Source organism: Lampetra planeri, chromosome 1 (assembly GCF_965212315.1).
Source record: "Lampetra planeri chromosome 1, kcLamPlan1.2.h2, whole genome shotgun sequence".
NCBI classification, from domain to species: Eukaryota; Metazoa; Chordata; class Hyperoartia; order Petromyzontiformes; family Petromyzontidae; genus Lampetra; species Lampetra planeri.
The window spans coordinates 20760726-20782782 of record NC_136107.1 but is presented as its reverse complement, the minus strand read 5'-3'; the positions used below and the strand labels follow the sequence as shown (position 1 = coordinate 20782782).

The following is a 22057-nucleotide window of genomic DNA, read 5'->3' as shown; positions in this document are numbered from 1 at the left end:
GATTCACAGTGGATGTCAAGAGTATGTCATTGTGTACCATCGTCATGGTCCAAATTTGCCAAATTTGAAAATGTTACCTGCAATTTACTCAATTGGGATTTCACATGGCGATCATCGCCCACTCCCGCGAGAACCTGCCAGCTATCCTCAAACTGAGTAATTAGACTCGGTCAGTGAAGCTTTTTTGGAATCAACAAGCATAATTTAAAAAAAGGTTCTGTTGGCAGCCAAAACATATCATTGGATCATTTAAAAGTAAATTTTACACCACCCAGAAATGTGCATTCCTACACTCGCAACACGTGCATGAAAACGATGGCGCCGTCAATGTTTTTTTATCATTGTATGTGTTTGGTTCATCACCTGACCCCTGAAGCCACCAGTGGCCACTACATATACCACAATGTTTATAAAAATAGAAATTGATTATTGAATAGAATCGATAATCTAAATCGTGCCAATCCACTGCATTGCCGGGAGGTGAATCGTAACGCATCTCACGTGCAGTGCACACCGCAGTTGAGTTGGACATGGACATGTTTTTTTTTACCAATATTAACCATGCTGATCAGTGCGGGTGGGTGAAGGTGGACAGCATAGATGTGGAAGCATAGAAGTACAGAACAACAATGGATTTTTCCGCACGGAACATATCCCCGCAGCCCTGTTTGTGCATGGTTGTCACCCATCTAATTGCTACCCAGGCTCAAAGCTGGTCACATTTACTTATACGCTATTTCAATTAGACATTTTAGCTTGTGCTAAAATAACTAATTATTAACAGTATACTTAGTGACATTTTAAAGGGACCCCCTTTATCCAAAACAACCCCTCTGCCATAAATTAGTTTTCGTAAATTGAATTAAAAATTCTAACATAGCTTTACATTACATCCATTGCCTCCGACTTACAATGTCCATGGCAAACACGCGTTTACACAACAACGCTTAATAACAACAGCCCCTGTGCACTTTTCCATTTTGTGAGAAGTATTGATTTGTTTGAAGACATCGCAAATGCCAGAGAAGCTCAATGGGAAATACGACTTGGCTGAAAATAACCACGATACAAAACGCACGTCAACGACAGCCACTGTACACAGGTGAAGATCTCACGGAGGCTGTGTGATCACGTTATAACCTTTATTTGGTCCCATTCTGCATGATAACAAAAGGCACACAACACACTATCATCCAATTCTGCTCCAAACAGGTCACATACACGAACGAAATGCTATGTATAATAAACAAACATTCCTTTTGGTATTGATATTGGATATTTTGAATATATAAGTATATATATATAAAAGCTGTGCTGTTAAAGCATAAGTGTGTATTAAGTTCATAATGAAATTAAAACATAAAAATTCAAACTGTTTTTTTAAAAGGGCTGACGACACGCTCAACATGGGCACTGCCCCGTTTTTAGAGAGATCATTAAACAATTACATTTGGCAAAAACAAAAAACAGTCCACACCTCTCTCACATCCCACTTGCACGCAGCACAAGCTGGCTTCAGACAAACTGGGGCGGTGCTGACCGCCTGCCACCCACTCCTCTAAACCAGAGTTTCTTAAACTCTCCAATCCTCGCCCATGCACACGGTACAGCCTTCTGTGATTGCCAACCATCAGGTGCAAACGGTGCGTGCAGCGGTTTAATTTGCATGTGAATACAAGAGGTTAGCAATCACGAAAGAGCGGACTGTGCGATGTCGCACAGACCAAAGTTGAGAAACGTTGCTCTCAACGTTCTTCCAAACAAGTAACATCGGTTACATGTGCCATTGTAAAATTGGCTATAACTTAACGTTTGATTTGCCATTTGATTTATCCAAAAATATGGCACCATAAAATGTCCTCTTATATTACAAATAATTATCCACACCGTGTAACACACACATATGCAATGTTTAGAAACCCACCCTTGTGTTGCATTGTAATATAATGACGAAGTAGTTTCAACTCTTCCGGCTTCTAATGGCATGAGTGCTCATTATGTGCAACAACACATTTCTCTAAACTCCTACAACTGGCAGGCAGGCACGTTTAATGCACAGTGCACACTTTAGACTGCAATGAAGTAAAGACTGGCATACCAGAAGGGCCATGGAATGAATTGTATAGCAAGGCCTAGAGTTGAGAACTATTGATCCCTAATCCTAAACGGTTTCCCTTCCAGTTGTTGCCCATTGATTTCCCGCGCTGTCGACAGTAATGGAATGGTTCGATCAAAATCCTCTCCCGCTGCTCGGATGCAGCGTCACGTAAAAACCACCACGCGCCCACCCGCCCGCTCGCCAGCCTTCCCCCACCACCGCAAGTGCCCCCGCGGTGCCTAGCCGGCCCACAGGAGTACAAGGCCTGTGCCGTTTTTGCGGAACTCGGGCTGGTCTTGCCCGGGCGACGTCTCCAGCGCGATCGTCCTCCGCTTGCCTCCCATGGTGCACGCTGCGGCGTCGAAGACGTTCACCTGGAACGGGCGCTTCTCCCTGCGGGCACGGGGGAGCGGACACAATGGTGGGGGTTTGACAGGCGGCAGGGCAAGGGAAGGAGAAGAGCTGAGAGCCGGCGTTGGCAGGAGAGGGTGTGCGAGCGGCCACGAGGTTGACGGAGGAGGGGTCCAGTAAATGTGGGGTGCATGTAGGGAGCAAGGTCAGATTTGAATGTATGATGTTGTACGTATGCTGAACTTATTTTGCACTGTTCGTTGCTAACCGTGCTAATCAGAGGTGCGGACGAAGGACATGTGGGACAATTGAACCTTATGGCGGTACCCCGGCTCTCGAATAATGTCCGTGATGCAGTCATTTTTAGTCTGTTGATGGTCGGCGATGCAGCAATCGACTCATCTCGAAGAGCTGTACACGATGCACTATTCAAAGTATAATTTTTAGATAACGGATTTTTATGCTAATGATTGGCGTTTCGACATCGTGGAGTAACACTGATTTCGGATTGATTGGTACCCCAGTCGCGGAGTTAAGTACACCCCTGGAAAAAAAAGTGTCCCAGAAATAAAATATTTAATTGCTTCAGCCATTTTGTATTATTTGGGTCCCCGGGGTACCGCCATGAGGATCATTTCACCTCTGGCGATTCATTAATTGTCAGGAGTCGGGGTCGCAATCCAATTTAAGCAGGTTATTTTCTGCCTTATTTATACCACCATGTTGGTATTTACCCGTCACTCATGTTTCGCACTGTTTGTTTCACCACTTTTTTTTCTATTCGCCTAAATGCATGTGAGCATATTTTGCACGTGAATTGCATAAATATTAACCAATTGATCCCGAACCGAACAATGTATTGCATGTATCGTGAGCCTAAAAAGAAACATTCATCCATAAATTTATCAATGTGAGGAGTGACCACAAGAAGTAGTGAAATGAGCTGACGAGAGAAAGTGTCCATCATCATCAACCACGATCAATCCGCCGCTGGATGAAGGCCTTCCCCCAAGCTATCACCACCTCCCACAGTCCCGAGAGGTGTAACAACCCACCGCTCCACCTGCGACGAGTGGTAAGCGATGTGAGGGTAATGGAAGACGTGAAAGTGAGAGAGGGGCGCTTATGGCCAGTATAGGTACAGGCAGGCGTGGGTTTTGGGATCGAATGGAAAGGAAAGGGGAAAGCATATTTTAGAACAACAAAACATACAATTCATGGTTCAACTTTCTACCGAAGGATTTTTGAGGCGCTAGACATCTTAGAAACGTCAAAAAAATACTTTAAGAAAACTGGTAGGCGACTTAACATAACAGGGCACTTTTACAGCACCCAAGCATTGCCAATAACAACAACTCGCCTTGCCTACAGTCAGCCAATAGGTTAAACGTGCTGCTTTGTGCTACCCTTGTTTTGAAGTGTCTCCGTAAACCATCCCCCGGCTCCCTGTGGCCACTGGGACAAGGTATGAGTCACCTCCCATCTTGTCGCTCCACTGCTTGAAGTGCATCGTTTGTTGCTGGTACACGGAGTACCCTTCGCAGCCTCGGAGCTCGAGCCATCAGGGAAAGGGTGGTCCAGTAACGAAGGGCAGGTGGATAATTTTACAAATTACCGGCAATCGATGATCTTTGCAAACAACGTCCCTTGGAGCCACTTACACCGCTAACGTGTTAGTTGCGCATAATTGGGCCGTTTAGGCTGGAATTGAACCATCCCTGGACTTGAGAGGTAAGAACGTGAACCTCTAGGCCACCAAGCCACCCAATCAACATTCAGTTAAAACACTGCAATGGCAATGACTTTTAAAATAATAATGAAAAATAGATGCCATTTCAATTATTGCGCCCAATTATAACAAGCCTGAACACGTCTGGACAAATGCTGCTAATTATTCTAATAGACTCAGCTGGATGCCTTTCAAAATCTGTGTAGTTCATACAACGCCAGATTTACACTCTAATCCGCATGCCCGTCACCTTGAGTAATCTCCCTGGGCCAAACCCAGACAGGGTCCCCATGATTCCAGCTGTCCGTGCGGTGCCTCCATCCCCCATTCCTTCTCCTGCACCCACCCCTCCCCTTCCCCCCGCCCATCCCATCTCTCTCCACCTATAATAATGCAGATAATGTTTTGTTTGTATATAGCGGCGTCAATTATGCAACTGCAACTCACGAAGGCGCGCGTATAAATTAAGATGTTTTCAGCAAATTAATTGAGTGTTTATACGTGCGTGAGGAAACCCGAGTACTCGGGAGAAAACCCTCGCGTGCGAGGGGAGGCAACGCTCCATCCCATACAGATGGGATGGGTGGAAATTAGTCGGGCACTTGCTGTACCGCCTTCTGGCGAGCCATGCTCAGGAACCACCTCGACGTTCAATGGAAGGGAGTTCCATAACATTTGTGCGGTGATCCACCGACCCCTCGCTGCCTCCGCGGTACCGCATTACAGGCCGCGTGCGTTAACCACCATCGTCCCCGTATGCCTGGGCGGCTCATGCCTCAACGGACAAACGGTGGACAAACAAATCCCTCATCCCTCTCCAAGGCCCTCAACGAGAGACGCGCGACGTGCCACGGGGACACGGGTTGAGCGGGTCTACGCGACACAAGCACACACCTCCCAAAGGCTTAGTGTGACAACACTGCCGGCACGTACGCAGACTTAGAAACGAGATTCAAATCTTTCGATTTAAAGCTTTCGTGACTGCAGGGATTCATCTTCTTGGTTCTTTCGGTAAAGTCACGTAGAATGGAAATAATAAAATAATAAAATAAAACATAATAAAATAATTCTCACGACGTTTCGGCCACAACGCAAGCAGCCGTCCTCAGGTGAAGAACAGGTCTGAACCAAGAAGAGATTCAAATCGTGAGGAGACGGTGCCAGAGCCGTCGCCTTGGTGATATGCCCCCCGTTAATTGGTTTTATTGAGGCAGGCGACTTTTTACACAAATTTTTTTTGCAAAATCACAAACTGACAGAGGCTGTAAATGATTGGCATACAGTCCTCGCAAATTGTAAGTCCATTATACAAATCCCGCGATGGAAATTGAGCCTAAACACAAATATGCATAAGTAAGTGCATTTAATTTATTTGTCCTTTATCTTAATTTAAGTGGGATCATAGAGTGGAAACATTGGCTGTCGGGCTCAAAATTTGTTAGCAGAGAGCACTTACTGGCGAGCACTGCCGTTGTAAGCGAAAATTATACAATTATACACAAACGAGTAAAACTATATACACACACAATGGCCATTCTTATCGGCAGACAAAGGGAGAGAGAAGTCAGAAGAGTGCAACAAAGATACAATCTTTAACAACCTCACAAGTGCTGAGCCGGAGCCACTCAAGATTGTGCTTTGAGTGAGTGGATCTTCCTAGTCCAGACACCAATCACTTTGATTCTATGGGGACCCTTTTTCCAGTATGAAGATAAAAAAAATAGACTGTCACTGGTGTAGGCCAATCAGCGGGGCGCCACAGTGGCGAGATGTTAACCACCTCGCCTGGTATACAGGAGGTCGTGGGATCAATCCCGACCCTGAAGCCTGCTGTATATTTCTAGTTTGCGTGTTCTCCTCATGATAACGCACATTTTTGTCTGGGTCCTCCGGTTTTTCCTTCCACATTTTGAGCTATCATTTGTGGCCAGGTCACATGTGAAAAGAGCTATCTATATAGCTCAGTAGGCATTGCTTGGTAAAATATTTTTTTTTATAGTTTATACATTTTCAAAGCATATTTGTTTGCATGTTTTGCCACAAGTATGTGTGGTTAACGCAAACTTGATACCTTGTAATAGTTGTCTATTTGGTGTTTTATATCTTAACGCAAGCTTTATGCCATAAAGGGTAAAGTCTTTTTTTAACCAATCACTTACTTTGTTCATTCCAGCTCTGAGCATTAAAAATACATCGTTTCATTGACAGCTGGAACACACTTTGCAGGGCACATCAAATTTGTGTCCCTGGTGTGCATAAACCTATTATATATTAAAAGAAATTCAGCTTGTAATTAAACGGCACTCGCTCTCGAAAAGAAAGAACCACTGAGGCAATGAGCTGGCGCTATATTCCCCCCGCACCGCTCTACCTCACCCCCCAAGTTCTGCGGTTCTCTGTATATTCAGATGTTTTTAAGCCTATTTATGACCATTCATACATGTGGGAAGAAACTGGAGCATCCAGAGTAAACCCGAACAGATGGAACAGGTGGAGTCCACATTTGCTGCACTGCCTTCGCTTGGCAATGTATGTACGTACGTTGAACTTCTTACACACCGTACGTAGCCAACCGTGCTAATCGGAGGTGCGGAGTAAGGACAACAAAGCCAGGGTATAGCACGTCAATGACCACGGGAAGGGCGTTTCACAACGTCTGCGTGATCCACAAACCCTGGTGTCAACAGGCGTGCACCATCGCCCAGCGATGTTGAATTGACTTAAAAAGTGGGCACGTGACATCATCTTCCTAGGCTGTTCTGCGACACAAGGTGGTCCACTGCTAGCTTTGAGAGTTTACGACATCATGCAGAGAGCACACTGAGTGTAATTTGGAAACAAAAGTTGTAAGCTACCACACACACCCAACGATGGTATATTTTACATGAAAATGTATATTATATTACAATGTACAATGTGATATTTAATTGTTGAGGCTTAAAATGTTACCTTTAATTAAAGGAAATGCATCCACAACCAATTAAAGCACATAGATAAAATACGGTCAATGTAATTATTCACCCGTTTAATGTTTGCACTCGAAATTCCAGGCGAAGTATTGTCAGTTGAGTTGAGTTGACAAGAAATTACGAAAGAGACGGTCTCCCCAATGCGTTGCTGGTCATCGTGCTCATTTGACCATACTTCACCGTACTAGTCAGCTGGTCAGTGCAGGTTGGCGTCGTTTTTTTTTGTTTATAACGGCACAGCAGTTAAAATAATCACTTTTTGAAAGCACGAGTAAATGGATACACATGTGCACACAATATTTACGGCCTCATTATAAAAAAAAACATAAAATGTGTATGATCAATTACGCCATTAAGATATTGCGGGATTACCACTGTTGCTGTTCAATAACTGGAAAAAAATTATACAGGAAATAAGGGAACCCTAAAATTAAATAAAGGGCAGAGAAGGTAATTACACGAGTAAGATCCCGAGCTGTAGCCGCTAGCGACAGTTGCCACGGCAACATCAGCCAAGGGACCCAACCTCCATCTCCATGACAACCACACGCAAGGATAAAAAATAAATATATGTATTGTGTGTATGAGCGCCGCTGTGGCTCATATTAAGCCGAAATTATTCACAAACATGAACGGCAGAATGGGCATGCGACGACGAATGGAACTGACGCCGTGCATAATTGACTGGCCACTCTTTAATTAGGCAATTTCGTGTGGGATATGTGCTCAATTTGACCCGGTGTTATTCATTTGCACAGGGGCAGGGCTCCGTTTTTACTTATTTACGTGTTCATCAATCTGTGCATTACGCCGCACGGATAATGCGAGAGTGCACAATGGCGGGACGATGAATTGGGGCAGTTATGCACAGCGCACAAGACGCGAAAAATGTACCCTTCTGCAAGGCTCCACATGTTTTGCCATGCCCCAGTCAACGACGTGCGCTTTTTTACTGTACGCATCACCGAAAATAGGTCGATCAAAAAACACATATAGGAAGGGAAGTGGAAACACTCGCGTATATAGACTGGGTGCAACAATTCGCACTTGTGCACGCACACGCACACACATCCCTCGCACATTTTATTGTCACCAATTTGGGGATGCGATTTCGCTGAACCTTAATTTTTTCTGGAGTTTACTGGTGTTTAAAAAATATATCCACATTGTCTGTACGCTTACGTTCACACCTTAACCTAAACGTGACGTTGGCATAATAGTTTACGTATAATTTGCCATTAATCGCAAAATGGCGATTCTGATACGCACAGTTCAGTGGCCGTATCGTGAAACCAAAAAGTCGACATTAATCGGCGAAGAGAAGTCGTCGTTACACCCATGATGCGCACACAACATGAGAATGCACGAGCTTGAAAACACACAGAGCACAGGACCACACTTGTTAAAAAACAAAACCGCAGCACAAACCCCCTTAGAAATTGTATTTGTATACCTCTTGCGTCAGGCTTAGAAGCATAAAAAATATATCACGGGGGGGGGGGGGATTTCCTACATCTGTGGCAGAGAGAGAAAATGCCGCAACGGCAATATGGTGAAAATGTTTGTGGATTCTTATTTCATCGGCACTGACGTTAAATTACTCAAATAACACGGCTCAGCCATACCTGCAGGGCACCTTGTACATCAAAGGGCAGACCTCTACTCGGGGGCCTTGAGTACTTTCATATCTGAAACCACGCGCAATTTGTGTACACTAGACCCAGGCATTTTGCAGCACATTAGAGAAGCGCTCGTGGTGGGTTTTATTTATTCAACGGACACAATTGGTTTATTTTGGTTTATTATGCTAAATACCTTTATCGGCAGGAACACTCCGTGTTGGCAAGGATAAGAGTTACAGCTGGGGATTTCTGTGCTGCACCACCCTTTTGTGATGGAAGGAATCTCCCTCCCACGTGACTTATAGGCTGGCACATGTTGGTTACATGAGCAAGCAATCCTGCACGTGGTGACAGCAATAACGTGTCTGGGTCTTGATCAATCCACACGGCTGAATGAAGGCTCCCACGCCGTGTCGGTCACGAGGACTTTTTTTGTTTGGATGGTACATCGCCACGCTGGTCAGTGCGGGTTGGCAAAGACACGGAGACGGCCGGGACCAGTTCAGGGTACCGCTCATGCCTCGTGTCAGCCGCAGTCAGGGATTTAACTCGGTGGCGAGATGTTAACTGCCTCACCTGGTATGAAGGAGGTCGTGGGTTCAATTCCAACCCTGGGGCCTGTATATTTGGAGTTTGCGTGTTCTCCCTGTGACCGCGTGGATTTTTCTCCGGGTCCTTCGGTTTTTCCCTCCACATTTTAGAAACATGCGGTTAGAGTTGTTGGGTGCTGTAAATTTCGACGTGACAAGGCACTTTGTTGAGCTATCATTTGTGACCTCATCAAAAAGAGCTATATAGATCAATGGGCCTTACCTTGTAAAATAAAATTACAGCAGACTCTCGATTATCCGCGCTAATGACAGGTAGGACGGCCGCGGATAATACAAAATCAAGGATAATTTTAAAATATCAATTTCCCGTGGATCTCTATGCCAAAAACCACTAATGTAGAGGCAATCACGTGGATTTCTGATGCGCTGGAACACATACAGTAAAACATTGGATTGCGAGCATAATTCGTTCCGGAAACGTGTTTGTAATCCAAAGCACTCATATATCAAAGCACTCGTATATCAGTTATGATCACGTGACGCTCGGCAGACAAAGCATATACACGTACTACTCGTATTGCAAGGCCTCGCTCGTTTATCAAATTAATATATTTTTTAAAAATGTGCTCTTCTTGCAAAACACTCGCAGACCAAGTTACTCACAATCCAAGGTTTCAATGTATGTGTTCGGATTAATCACGTGAATAATCATGTATAACTGTTTTTAGATTATTCATTTGGGCTTAAGGAAAAATCCATGAGTTATTAATTAATGTCAAAATCTCAACTCAGATCACGGTGCACTGTGTACTGCCCCATCACTTCCACCAATCTTTATACATGTGCACACACAAATAGTTAGTTTGTAGTTACCATGATTTACCATGGAAAGACCGGACTCTGCCAAAGGCATGTGGCAATTCCATCACTGGCTCTAGACTGCCAATGGAGAAGAGTCATAATATTTAGTGAAATTACAGAACTGATCAGTTGCCTATGTAATGTACTAGTCGATCGCTAAACTTACGGGGTTTGCAAAGGAATAAATAAAAAAATCTAACCCAAATTACTTCACGTCGAGAACCCATCAAGTATATATTTTTTAAACATTGAATCTACAAGCAATATAAAGAAAAAATGCTCGTTGTGTAAAATACGCACTGAAACTAATTATTAACTATATTTTCTGTAAATTTTTCGTCATCATCAGAAAAAAGCTAATTAAAATATGGGCAAGTGCCGTAATTGCAAATTAATTGCATTTCAATGAAACGACCGCAAGACGTAAAATTACGTGAGCCTCCTCTTGGAAGGCAGGGCTTGATCAGCGACCTTGCATGACCCTTCACCCCAAGCCCATGGCACCAACGCCTGGACACCTGGACACCTCACCACTCGGCCCACCCCACCAATAACACAGGGAGAGAGCGAGACACCGCAGGAAGATTTATCCCCCTGGACGGAGCAGATAGTTCGGGTCATAAATCTGCCGCACTAATGAAAGAGGGATAAGGCTGAGAGGGCATCTCGTTCAACGGTTCCTCTTGATGGCTCCAAAATGAGTTCTCCATCACAGGGCAGGTGGAAATCCGTATGTGTGTGTGCGCACGTATCTCATGGTGTGGGAAGCGGTAGTGCAACGGCTTGCTGCGCTATGAACCTGGTGACCCAAGTTCGATTCCCGCTCATGGCCAACGCCAGTGACGATTATCTGAACCGGTTCTGGGCCTCCCCTAGGTCGACTCAGCCTCAAATGAAGACCTGATGTGATGTGTACATGTCATCACTAGGTAGACTGCTGCTCACCCACCCCCTTCATAGGTACTCGCTAATATCACTTGCCCCAACAGTCTGTGAAGCCTATACAGGGGATCTTTGTATTTGTATTTCATGGAGAAGGGAAATAATAATAACAAAACCCTTGTGCGAGAGCGGTCATGCAGCGGTTAGCATGCACTGAGCTTTGAACCCGGTGACCCAAGTTTGATTCCCACTCACGGCCAACATCAGTAATGAATATCTGAACTGTTCCTGGGCCTCACTTAGGTCGACTCAGCCTTAAAAGATTGCATGTCTGCTGTTTAATCATTAGCACTTGACATCGGTGGCCACGAACAGCACTTGCACTAACAGTCTGTATGGCTACCAGAGGATCAATACAAAGCAGATGTGGGATATAATCACTGACAATATCAATACAAAGCAGATGTGGGATAGAATCACTGACATGATCAATACAAAGCAGATGTGGGATAGAATCACTGACATTATCAATACAAAGCAGATGTGGGATAGAATCACTGACATGATCAATACAAAGCAGATGTGGGATAGAATCACTGACATGATCAATACAAAGCAGATGAGGGATAGAATCACTGACATGATCAATACAAAGCAGATGTGGGATAGAATCACTGCCAATATCAATACAAAGCTGATGTGGGATAGAATTACTTACATTATCAATGCAAAGTATATATATGCTAGAATCACCTTTTCACGAGCACAGGTTCCGCTTAATACGCTACAATTGTCTTGTGTTCATGAAAAAGCACGAGCAAACGTGGCAGGTCACATGAATGTAGCACAGGGAACCCCCGTTGGAGTGCACTGAGGTGTGACGAATGATTGTGGATGTGATATAGATTTTTTACAGCTTATAGCGTGGTGCTATGGTCATTGACGCAATACGCTAGGAACCAAGAAACCTGTGTACTTTCGATTCTTGTCCAAGCCGTCACTTCACTCGACCCGCGATGACGAGCGTGGGTAAAGTATGGTCAAACAATCCCCATATCCCAACGCAGCGCGAGGAAACCTTCATGCAGCAGCGGAATAACAAAGGGCTGTAAACGAAAACAATGCTGTGTTACACACACGCAACATATTCCAAAGCAGTATTTTCCAAAAGGCGGAATTAACGGCGCACAAGGCACATCACACACCTTCTACAGCCGCATTATTAAAATAAAAACGATTAGCATATTGCCACAAATCTGAAATGATTGCATTTCAGTAGTGAGCAGCCATATTCAATTCTCAAATACTGCTACTGAGACAATTCTGCTAAAAAAAAAATTCAAACAGAAAAAAAACCCTTCACTGTTATAGATATTATCTTCATGCAGAGACCTCCTCAGTACCTGGAAGATATATTTCTTGAGGATATACAAATCGCTCTATTTGGAAACCTCTCATACGCAGGCGTTTGCACATGAGGCCGGACAGTGCTCTCGGGATGACTGACGCATCCAAATTAATCTTCCCAGCCCAATGATATCTCCACACTTTGCTGACCTGCTTATGCCGTCACATTACGTTCCGGTGTAAGTAACGTCGTTTGTCAGACCACAGTCTGCTATGGTCCCTGGGAATGTAATTTCCCCGCCACCCTGGAGTCATCTCGGTCGGGGGCATGCCTTCTTCTCTTTCCCATTACTCCACCTCTTAGGTTGATCAATGAAAGGGAAATAAATAAAGAAATCTCTCCACGGCACGTGACCAGAATACCAAACCTCTATATATCACACTGTAGAGGTAAGATATTGTGCAGCCTATTTCCAGATTTTTTGTTTTATTATTTAGCAGGAACGCATTAACAGAGCCTAAACAATATTTAAAAAAATGTTCTTCGTGGGATGTTTTGTTAATATATACAGTGTGTTTTTGCGCGTGGGAGGACGCTGCAGTAGCAGAAGAAAACACGTGGCTAGCTTATATCCAGCGATTAAATACAGAGACACCTGTGTAGATTCTGGATGTAATATATATTGCAATTAGTTTATTATTTAAGACACTATAACAGCTGGACAAACTGACGCTTAGTATTCCACACGTGGAAAAATATATGTAAAAATATACAGTATCACCCAATAAACCTGTAAAATGTATAAAACACATGTTGATATCAATAAGGCAAGTTGTATATTTCTCCAGTACTTGATTATCACAAGGCCTAGCTGACCCCCCAAAAAACACCTCAAATCAATGCTCCCTTGTTCAATGTGAAATAAACAAGTAAAAGTATTTCTGGCATCCAAAAGCAAAACTAAAAAGTTTGGCTAATGATGTTGCAAAGATGCATGAGCAAACCAGCAAAGGGTGCTAAAACACGTGTAAAACGACGGTGGAAAAAAAAGTATAAATGTGCAGCCCCTGCAAGTGCTTGCTAACACCACTGCTGGCAAGAGCTCTCGGCAGTCATCTGGTCTCCTGACCAGATGCGTTGGAAGAGGTGGCAGTACCCACAAACTTGCTCTCAAAATAAGGTCCGGCGGCAGTACAGGGTTAACGGCTTTGCAATTAGCACTCACTTATCGTGCGTACAACAACGCCGCAGCTCGTTTGCACGCAATACATTTTGTTGTTGTTGTTCGCCCGTTTGTTTGAAGAGATGGCAAAAGATCGCGCTTGCCGGGTGCACGAGGCATGGCAATCGAGCACGCCGCGTAATAACGCGGCATGCTCCATAGAACGTGTAAAAAATAAAATATATATCTCGACACAGCAACTACTGTACATTGCGCATCGGCATTCATAGGCTCGCGCACTTAGCACTCCCCGAATATTGGACAGCGGCCAGTCTTCTTTTTTCTGTGGTAGCACCGGCTCGTTGCCACGGCGACGCAAAAGAGCAGCAAACCCAAAGGATCCTTTTTCTGGGGTGATAGCTTCGAGCTGCACTGCACTGCACTTTCAGGTGATGCAATTAAAATATGAATCAAACATGTATTTCTGCTAATCTAAATGCACCAATGGATGAAGGCCTCCCCACACTATATCGAGGCCATTGGGGGGGGGGGGGGTTATCTCTCCATACTTCACCATGCTGGTTATTTCCAGTTACTAAAGGTAGTGCAAATGGGGGGGGGGGGGGGTACAGGATCGGTTCCTATATCATTAGCCACCGATGTTAGCCATGGCCGGGAATCGAACTCGGGGGGTCATGTTGATAAAGCAACACACCATCTGCTGTACCACCACTCTTGTCTCTGATGGTTATTAAAGGGCAAAAACAAAGCTAAATTCGTCCCATCAAAAGCACTGCATCATGAAATGGCTGGGTGTAGACATAGGGGTTGCATTGATGCTAATGTCCCCCACTTTATATGGCGGCCAGCACTTTGTGCGATCTCCATTAGATGGCCGGTAAACAAACAGCAACACCAATAGCACTTGGGACAGGCCGATTGTCACCTGCGTTTACATTCTACACAGTTTGCAGCTTTCGATAAAAGCTTCCGACCGCTCCCGGGACCCTTTTCCAGTGCACCCATTGTGCCCTCTGCAACACCTGCTTCGGGGGGGAAAAATAGGCAGTTAAACAAACTCTGTTGCTGCTGAGAGAGTGAGAAGGGGTAGAATAAACACAGGGGAGGCAGGCCGGACCGAGCGAGCGAGAGCAAAGAGGAAGAGAAGGAGCGAGCGAGAAGCAAAGGTGGAGAGATGCCTGGAGAGCGGAGGCGACTGGGGAGTGAACTGGCGGGCGGCCACTCACGTCTTGAAGTGGTGTGCCAGCGTGCCCACGAGCTCTCCCACGCGTTCCGACGGCTGGTTGAGGCACACGACAAAGTCGTCGGAGCCCTTCACGTGGAAGATGACCAACTGGTCCCGGCCTGAGGAGACGCTCATCCCAGTCACCTGCGCGGAAGGACGGAGGAAGTGCGAAGGAGTTCCATGAGAATCGGTGCCATGCAAAACACACGCACGCGCACCCACCAACGTTATAGCCTTTAACGGACTGTATGGGCGAGTTCTGTACGCGAACAACTATTAAGGCGACACGGCACACGTGGGGGTGAGTGGCCAGCAACACTCCCGGCGTCCTTTGTTTCCCCAGTGCTGATGTTTACACACCACACCAGGTACTCATTTGAGGCTCAGTCGATCTAGGGGAGGCTCCGGACCAGTTCAGATATTCGTCACTGTCATTGGTCGAGAGCGGGAATCAAATTCGAGCAACCGGGTTTGTACAGCTGTGCGCTAGCCACTGCACTACCGCTCCCCATACATACACATGCAAACACACACGTGCACTTTCAACAAGTACAAATGTACCGGCACACGCGCAGACACGCGTGCGTACGCAGGTATAACTATGCACCAGAAGTGTGTATGTACGTGCGTGTGTTCACGTACAGCAATTTTTTCAATCCACTACTGGACGAGGGCCTTCCCACGCCGTGTGGCTCGTGAGGGTTATTTGACAATACTTCAAAAGATGTTAATAAGATATTCTACGTAAGCAGTGAAATAACGGTCCACCGCATGTCAAGTGACAGTGATATTTTGCACGAGTTGCCATATTTAATCGAACACTTTCAAATTGGTTAGAGTACATGGATGTGAATTCAATTTAAGCCTTTAATTGAAATTGAGCAACATTCTGTAAAGTATCAGTTGGTGATAAAATGCATTAACAGCAATATGTGAATAAACAAAAACACTATTTGGCACAAGCTTAATATATTTTTAACAATTTACCACCAGTTCCCAAGCACAATTCAACAACATTAAACGTTAACCCCTTGCGATATTAAAATGTATCTGCCTGGCACAAAAATTTCATTTGAGCATCAATCAATGGCCGCATCACTAATCTGGCTAAAGAGGCATCGAAGAAACTTGGAATTTATTTTCCGTCCTATCTGTGCCAAAGCCTCTGTAACTCCAAACTATTATTCTTACTACTGCTGTTATTCAAAGTACAAATTATGCAAAAGGAAATCACTGCAAACGCTTAACGGTGAAGAGGTCAATTGAGAAAAGCGGCCAATCGGAATACGCGTTACTGCAAGTGCAATACAAAAATCGGCCAACAGGCTCATCCAGTGCGGAGACTTCTGAAGGCCACGAGCACGGGTGATAATAATGACAGGTGGATGGTAGTTGGGCAGATGGCAACACATCAGTGGGAGATTGAGGTGGAATAAATCATCGCTAATTGTTGAGTACATTTATAAACCGAGATCTGTCACGTGTAAATGTGTCGGGCAGGATTAATGTTTCAACTTGCAAAAAACGCATGTAATTGTGATGTTGTGCACACCAGCCCCAACAGAGAGAGATTCAAATGCATTTAGAAATACACGGCAATGCACAGGAGCAACATTTAACATGACAAAGTAAATTTGAAGAATCAAATTGACTATTAAAACTATTACACTTTTTATTTTACCAGGTAACGCCCACTAAGTTATTTAGCTCTTTTTTCAGAGACGACTTGGCCGCATATGATAGCTCGACGAAGTGGCTTATCACGTGGACATTTATTGCAGCCAAATTTTTTTTTCTAAATTGGGAAGGAAAAACTGGAGGACCCATAATAAAATCCACGCCACCACGGGGAGATGATGCAAACTCCAAATATGCAGGCATCAGGGTCGGGATCGAACCCACGACCTCCTGTGTATCCAGGCGAGGTAGTTGACATCTGGACACCGTGGGGCCCCAGCTAAACAGTCCGTTTTTCAGTTTATAGGCAGAGCATGATCCAATTTTAGGCAAATCATGATCCAATTTTGAAGTTGTGACATGAAACAAATTACAGTACGTAAACAACGTTGGCACAGTCATGATTTGTGAGCTTATAATTTTCTACTGATGTCATTTGTTAAATTGTTAAAAAAATAGACTTTATTGAGAGAATACATTCTAGTTCACTCTATGCTGTGATGAGAAGTGAGATGGGAGAGGGAGCGGTGTTGTTGTGGCTCGAGAGATACGGACGTGGGATTGGGAGAAATGGTTGGAGGTGTGGGTCGATGGGAAGGATAGCAGAGAGGTCTCATCTGGCCCTTAAAGGGCAATCCAGGTAATGAGAAAGCCCCCTTCTACTCGCCACAACATAATTCCCAAACCAAGCAAGACCCAAATCAACACACCTTCATATTTCCCCCTCCCTCCCCAATCCCTCATCCCACACTTCTCACCTCCCTTCTCTCAAACTGTACCAAGTTGACGGGAGCCAATTAACGTATATCTCGCGCTTTCACTGTTCCTGAGCCATGGAAACAGCCGTGCATCTACTCATCCTGTGATGGTGGTGGTGGATCACGAGATGTGAGCAGCAGGATTGGAGAGATCCATGTACGTATGATGAACTTATTCCACATCGTACGTAGCCAACCGTGCTAATCGGAGGTGCAGGGGAAGGTCAACAAACTAAACACTAGAATCAGTTCTAAAGAAATCCCAGATGTAGATGAAGGCAAGGCTGTGCGGTACTTGTGGTGTGTGTGCATCTACCTGTGGCACACATGCACAAATAGGGTGTGTCCTGATTACTTCTGGAACATGTATAAACAATTATTAACTGTACTCTTTGGTTCTTTCGGTAAAGTCACGTAGGTATAAAATACAATTAAATCACGTTTCGGGCGCAAGACAAGCGTCCGTCATCTGGTGGGACAATCACAGCAAGAAACAACTGCTGATTAAATTGTATTTTATACCTACGTGACTTTACCAAAAGAACCAAAGAGTATGGATCCCTGCAGTCACGAAAACTTCAAATCTAAATTATGAACTGGTTGAAAACATCTTAATATATTGAGTGTGTGTGGTGCTCCGTAACTGCACTTGCCCCAACATTCTATTACGTCTATATGGGGGATCTTTGTCTTTGTGCTGAACGTAGCCTCTTGCCAGACAGACTGGAACACTTCACGCGGCCTCAACGTATTTATGTATGTATGTTGAACTTCTTTCGCACCGTACGTAGCCAACCGTGCTAATCGGAGGTGCGGGGGAAGGACAACAAACTAAAACAACATCTGCTAAGATTGGCAGAAAATGTTTTTGTTGAATGGTTCACGTGCGAGTGTTTTTGGAGCAAGTATCAACTATGTGACATATCGCCCTCTTTGCGATTGAATCATTTTACATGAACGTGGGTCGCAAGTTGATTTAAGAACGAATTCTCTTGGGAATAGGTTTTTTTCCCCTTTTTTCTGGCAACAAAAAAAAAACACCTTTTACAAGAAATCATGTCTGCATTAACCACGATACTTATGGTCAGAATGCAAAAAAAAAAATACTCTGATAAGAAATGCATTGTCCGTGAAACTGATTTGTCCACACTTTCTTTTGAGCCTCGTCTCAAACGGTGTTAGACAAGAGGACCCCAAAAGGCATACAACGAAGTCTCTTGTTTAATATTGTGCTCAATGTAGCGCCACTCGAGGCTCCAGGAGTCACATGAACCAATTAAAAACAACAAATGTGAATATAAAATAATCGATTCTCGCCAGTACGATCACACGCACGTACCACGAGTTCGGGAATCGATTTTAAGCAATAGATGCACTGCATTGGGACAGGCTTAGCACGTGGGGAATTACTTTTTTGCTCGAGTGGTGAAAACTGTACAAACGTTAAATAATTTTAATTAAACAAATATTCGTTCGTAATAAAAAAAAAAATTATGCATAGGAACAAACTAAACTATGGTCTCCGTGGAATAATCGTCAGTCACTGTGAGTTATTTATGTACTAGCGGGAAGCACCCGGCGTTGCCCGGGGGAAAACTATATTTAAAAACTTCTCAAAACTTAAAAACATAACATATACAAATGAAAATAAAACTTTGATAATTTTTCATTAATTAAAATAAAACAACGCGCGGTGGAAATAAGAACTTACACTCGCGCGCCAAGATTCGATTCTTTAAATCGCGCGAAGGATTCGAAGGTTGTCAATTCCTTTAGAATCGGCCTACTCCCGTTTAATCGATACCACAAACGCTCGCCAGATATCGATTCTCACCAAATACCAATTTTTATACGCTTTACATTGTGTGCAGTATGGGAGCGAGCCACATGGCAAATTAAAAATGTGTAACCTATGCGTGACGTCAGCAGGCACACTGCGTCACGCTGCCACATGCGGGTGACATGACGTCACCGCTCACTTGCGTGCAAAATAACTTAGCCACAGAGAATTCTGGGCTCGAATTGGCCTGTTCAGCCATCAAAACCCAACAAAATGACAAACGAGCCATGGTCATCATCAACTATGATTGACGAACAAGAAGAAGAAGAATTAGGTAAAAAGGCGGCAACATTTTGCACAGTAGATGAAAGCTATTTTGATACACAACTTGCTGCCTATTTAATACCAATTCTTAATCGTGTGACAAGGTTGTCCGTACCTCGAATATTAAACAACATTTAGCATCGTGAACACGTAGTTCTTTGAATAATACGCTGGTAGCACTTGGCTTTTAAGGACCGTTAATTCAATCATATATGGAACAAGACATTATTGTCCCCCCCTGCCCGCACCTCCGATTAGCACGTTTTGTGAATGTGTCTGTTCAAAATGTTTAGCGTACTTCCCGACATGCAACAAACTTGAAATTTGCCATGTGGGTACTTTCCAGACTGTACACCATGCAAAATTATAAAAATACACTTGTATTTTTGGGGGGGGGGTGGGGGGCGCAATAATGCATATATTTTGCACGGCAAGTGAGCTGTGACGTCACATCTGTCATGTGACCCGTATACGGAAGCGTTACGCAGTGTGCCTGCTCATGTCACACCCCCCCCCAACCCTCCGCAAGTAAAGTGAAATACAAATGTGTTGCAGGTCTAAGGCGTTCTTCGCGCAGCATTGCTTTATTCTTTCAGTCGTTTACTGCCGTACGCACCCTGAAAGTTGTGTGTCTGCAGCAAGCGCGTGTATGTGTACCTATGGACGCGCGTGTGTGTGTGTAGGGGGAGCAGTAGTGTAGTGGTTAGCGCGCTGTCTGTGTGTGTGTGTGTAGGGGGAGCAGTAGTGTAGTGGTTAGCGCGCTGTCTGTGTGTGTGTGTGGGGGGAGCGGTAGTGTAGTGGTTAGCGCGCTCGCGCTACGAACCCGGCGACCCGAGTTTGATTCCCGCTCACGGCCACCACCGGTGACGATTATTTGAACCGGTCCTGGGCCTCCCCTATGTCAACTCGGCCTCAAATGAGTAACTGGTGTGATGTGTGAACATCGCCACTGGGGGGACAAAGGCAGCCGGGCATGATGAATCCACGTCCCGGGCGAAGCCGGGTAGTAAAGCTAGTAAGTAATAAAAGTGGCTAAAAACCCTTTGCTGACCTACCAGCCTGGAAACACAAAGACAAAGATCCCCTGTTTAGTCTTAACAGACTGTTGAGGCAAGTGCTGTTAGCGAGCACCTATGGAGGTCAGAATGGTACACAAGGGGGTGGGTGGCCAGCACCATGCCCCCGACCACCTTTGTCTCCCCAGTGGTGATGTTTACACACTACTGCTTGACTCAATTTATAACTCGGCCTTAAGATTTACATTGAACTGCCCATATAGGACCCACCACTGCGATCTCTAGATTGGGTCAAACTTAACTTATCTTAATGATCGACGGCTTGTGCATCAGATCTTATTTATTCACGATGAACTTACAAAAAAATCGGCAGACTACCTGCTGGATCTCCTCACTGTTTAGAAGAATAAATGTGACCTAAAATCTTCGCTCATTTACCAGCTTCACATTCCTTATTGCTGTACAAATATTGGAGGAAGGGCCTTTTCTATTGATGCCCCCAGGGACTGGAATGCTATCGCCAATTAACTGCAACTTGGATCACTACCTGGGAGATCTTCACTCAAACTGCTCTAGACGAGTTGTTGTACACCCCTAGCTGCCACTGCTATTCAGAATGGCCTGAAATCAAATGTATCATTCCGGATGACCACTGCAAAGTATGAGCTTGAGTTTTGATTATTGTATGCTGATCTGTAAAGGTGTATTGAAAAATTTTGATTCTGCTACTGATACTCTTGCTGTTATGGAGTGACTCATGCAGTCAACTATGGCTGCAAAGTTTGGTCGTACATGTTATATATATATCGTTTATTGTTAAATTTGAATCACAGTTCCTATGATCCCTGTTACATTGTTTTATAGCTTTATTTTGGTGATTTTTAAAAGTTTTGTTTTAGCCATGTTTGTTTGTTGTAGTACAGAGTTAGCATGATAACTTTAATCTACATTGTCTTACGGTTGTTATTGTTTGACTTACATCCCACTGGGATTTTTGCACACAGCGTTGATATATGGTGTTCTTTCTGGAAGACTGTTGTTTTTCCAGGATTTTTTCTGTTGCGTGTAGTCACTTTAAGATGTTTCTTGTTCATGTTTTTGTTTTGTTGCGTTTGCACCCGAGTCAAGAGCCGCATGGCTCACAGGGTTATACCCAATGAATGAAACTGAAATGAAACTGAACTACTGCACCATGTACTCATTTTAGGCTGAGTTGACCTAGGGGAGGCCCAGGACCGGTGCAAATAATTGTCACTGGTGTTCGCCATGAGCGGAAATCAAACTCGGGTCGCCGGGTTCGTAGCGCAACGCACTAACCAATACACTACCCGCTCTCCACTAGAAATACACACACACGCGCAAACACACGGGTGCCCTATAGACTGTGTGCGGCACCATGTTAGCCTCAAGAAACAGGCCAAAATATGAGTCTGTATGCACACATATGCAGCAGACTCCACCACTGACATTAATTATGGACTATAACTGTCAGACAGGATTTATCAACATCTGCCATGAGATAAAAATTCACGGGAGCAAATGTCACAACGCATTTGTAAGTTTCTGGTTGGGCAGGCAGCCTTGGCCTAATTATGAACCACACGTTCTTGAATAAATTCTCATCAATAAAAGATGCATCTGTACGGACGGGGAATCCATTTGACTAACAACAGAGCAGTAGGC

At 44.4% G+C, this 22057-nt stretch overlaps 1 protein-coding gene across 1 annotated transcript in view; it reads right to left on the bottom strand.

The window, feature by feature from the left end:
* Positions 1 to 1128: 1128 nt before the first annotated feature.
* MYO1D (myosin ID) overlaps positions 1129 to 22057 on the bottom strand; it is a 143889-nt gene continuing 122960 nt past the window's right edge. Inside the window, exons 22-23 of the mRNA XM_078596413.1 lie at positions 14821 to 14963; positions 1129 to 2491 (exon numbers count right to left, since the gene is read on the bottom strand). Of these exons, the coding sequence (XP_078452539.1) occupies positions 2338 to 2491; positions 14821 to 14963 (297 nt within the window). The 3' untranslated portion in view covers positions 1129 to 2337. The remainder of the gene's footprint in view (positions 2492 to 14820; positions 14964 to 22057) is intronic.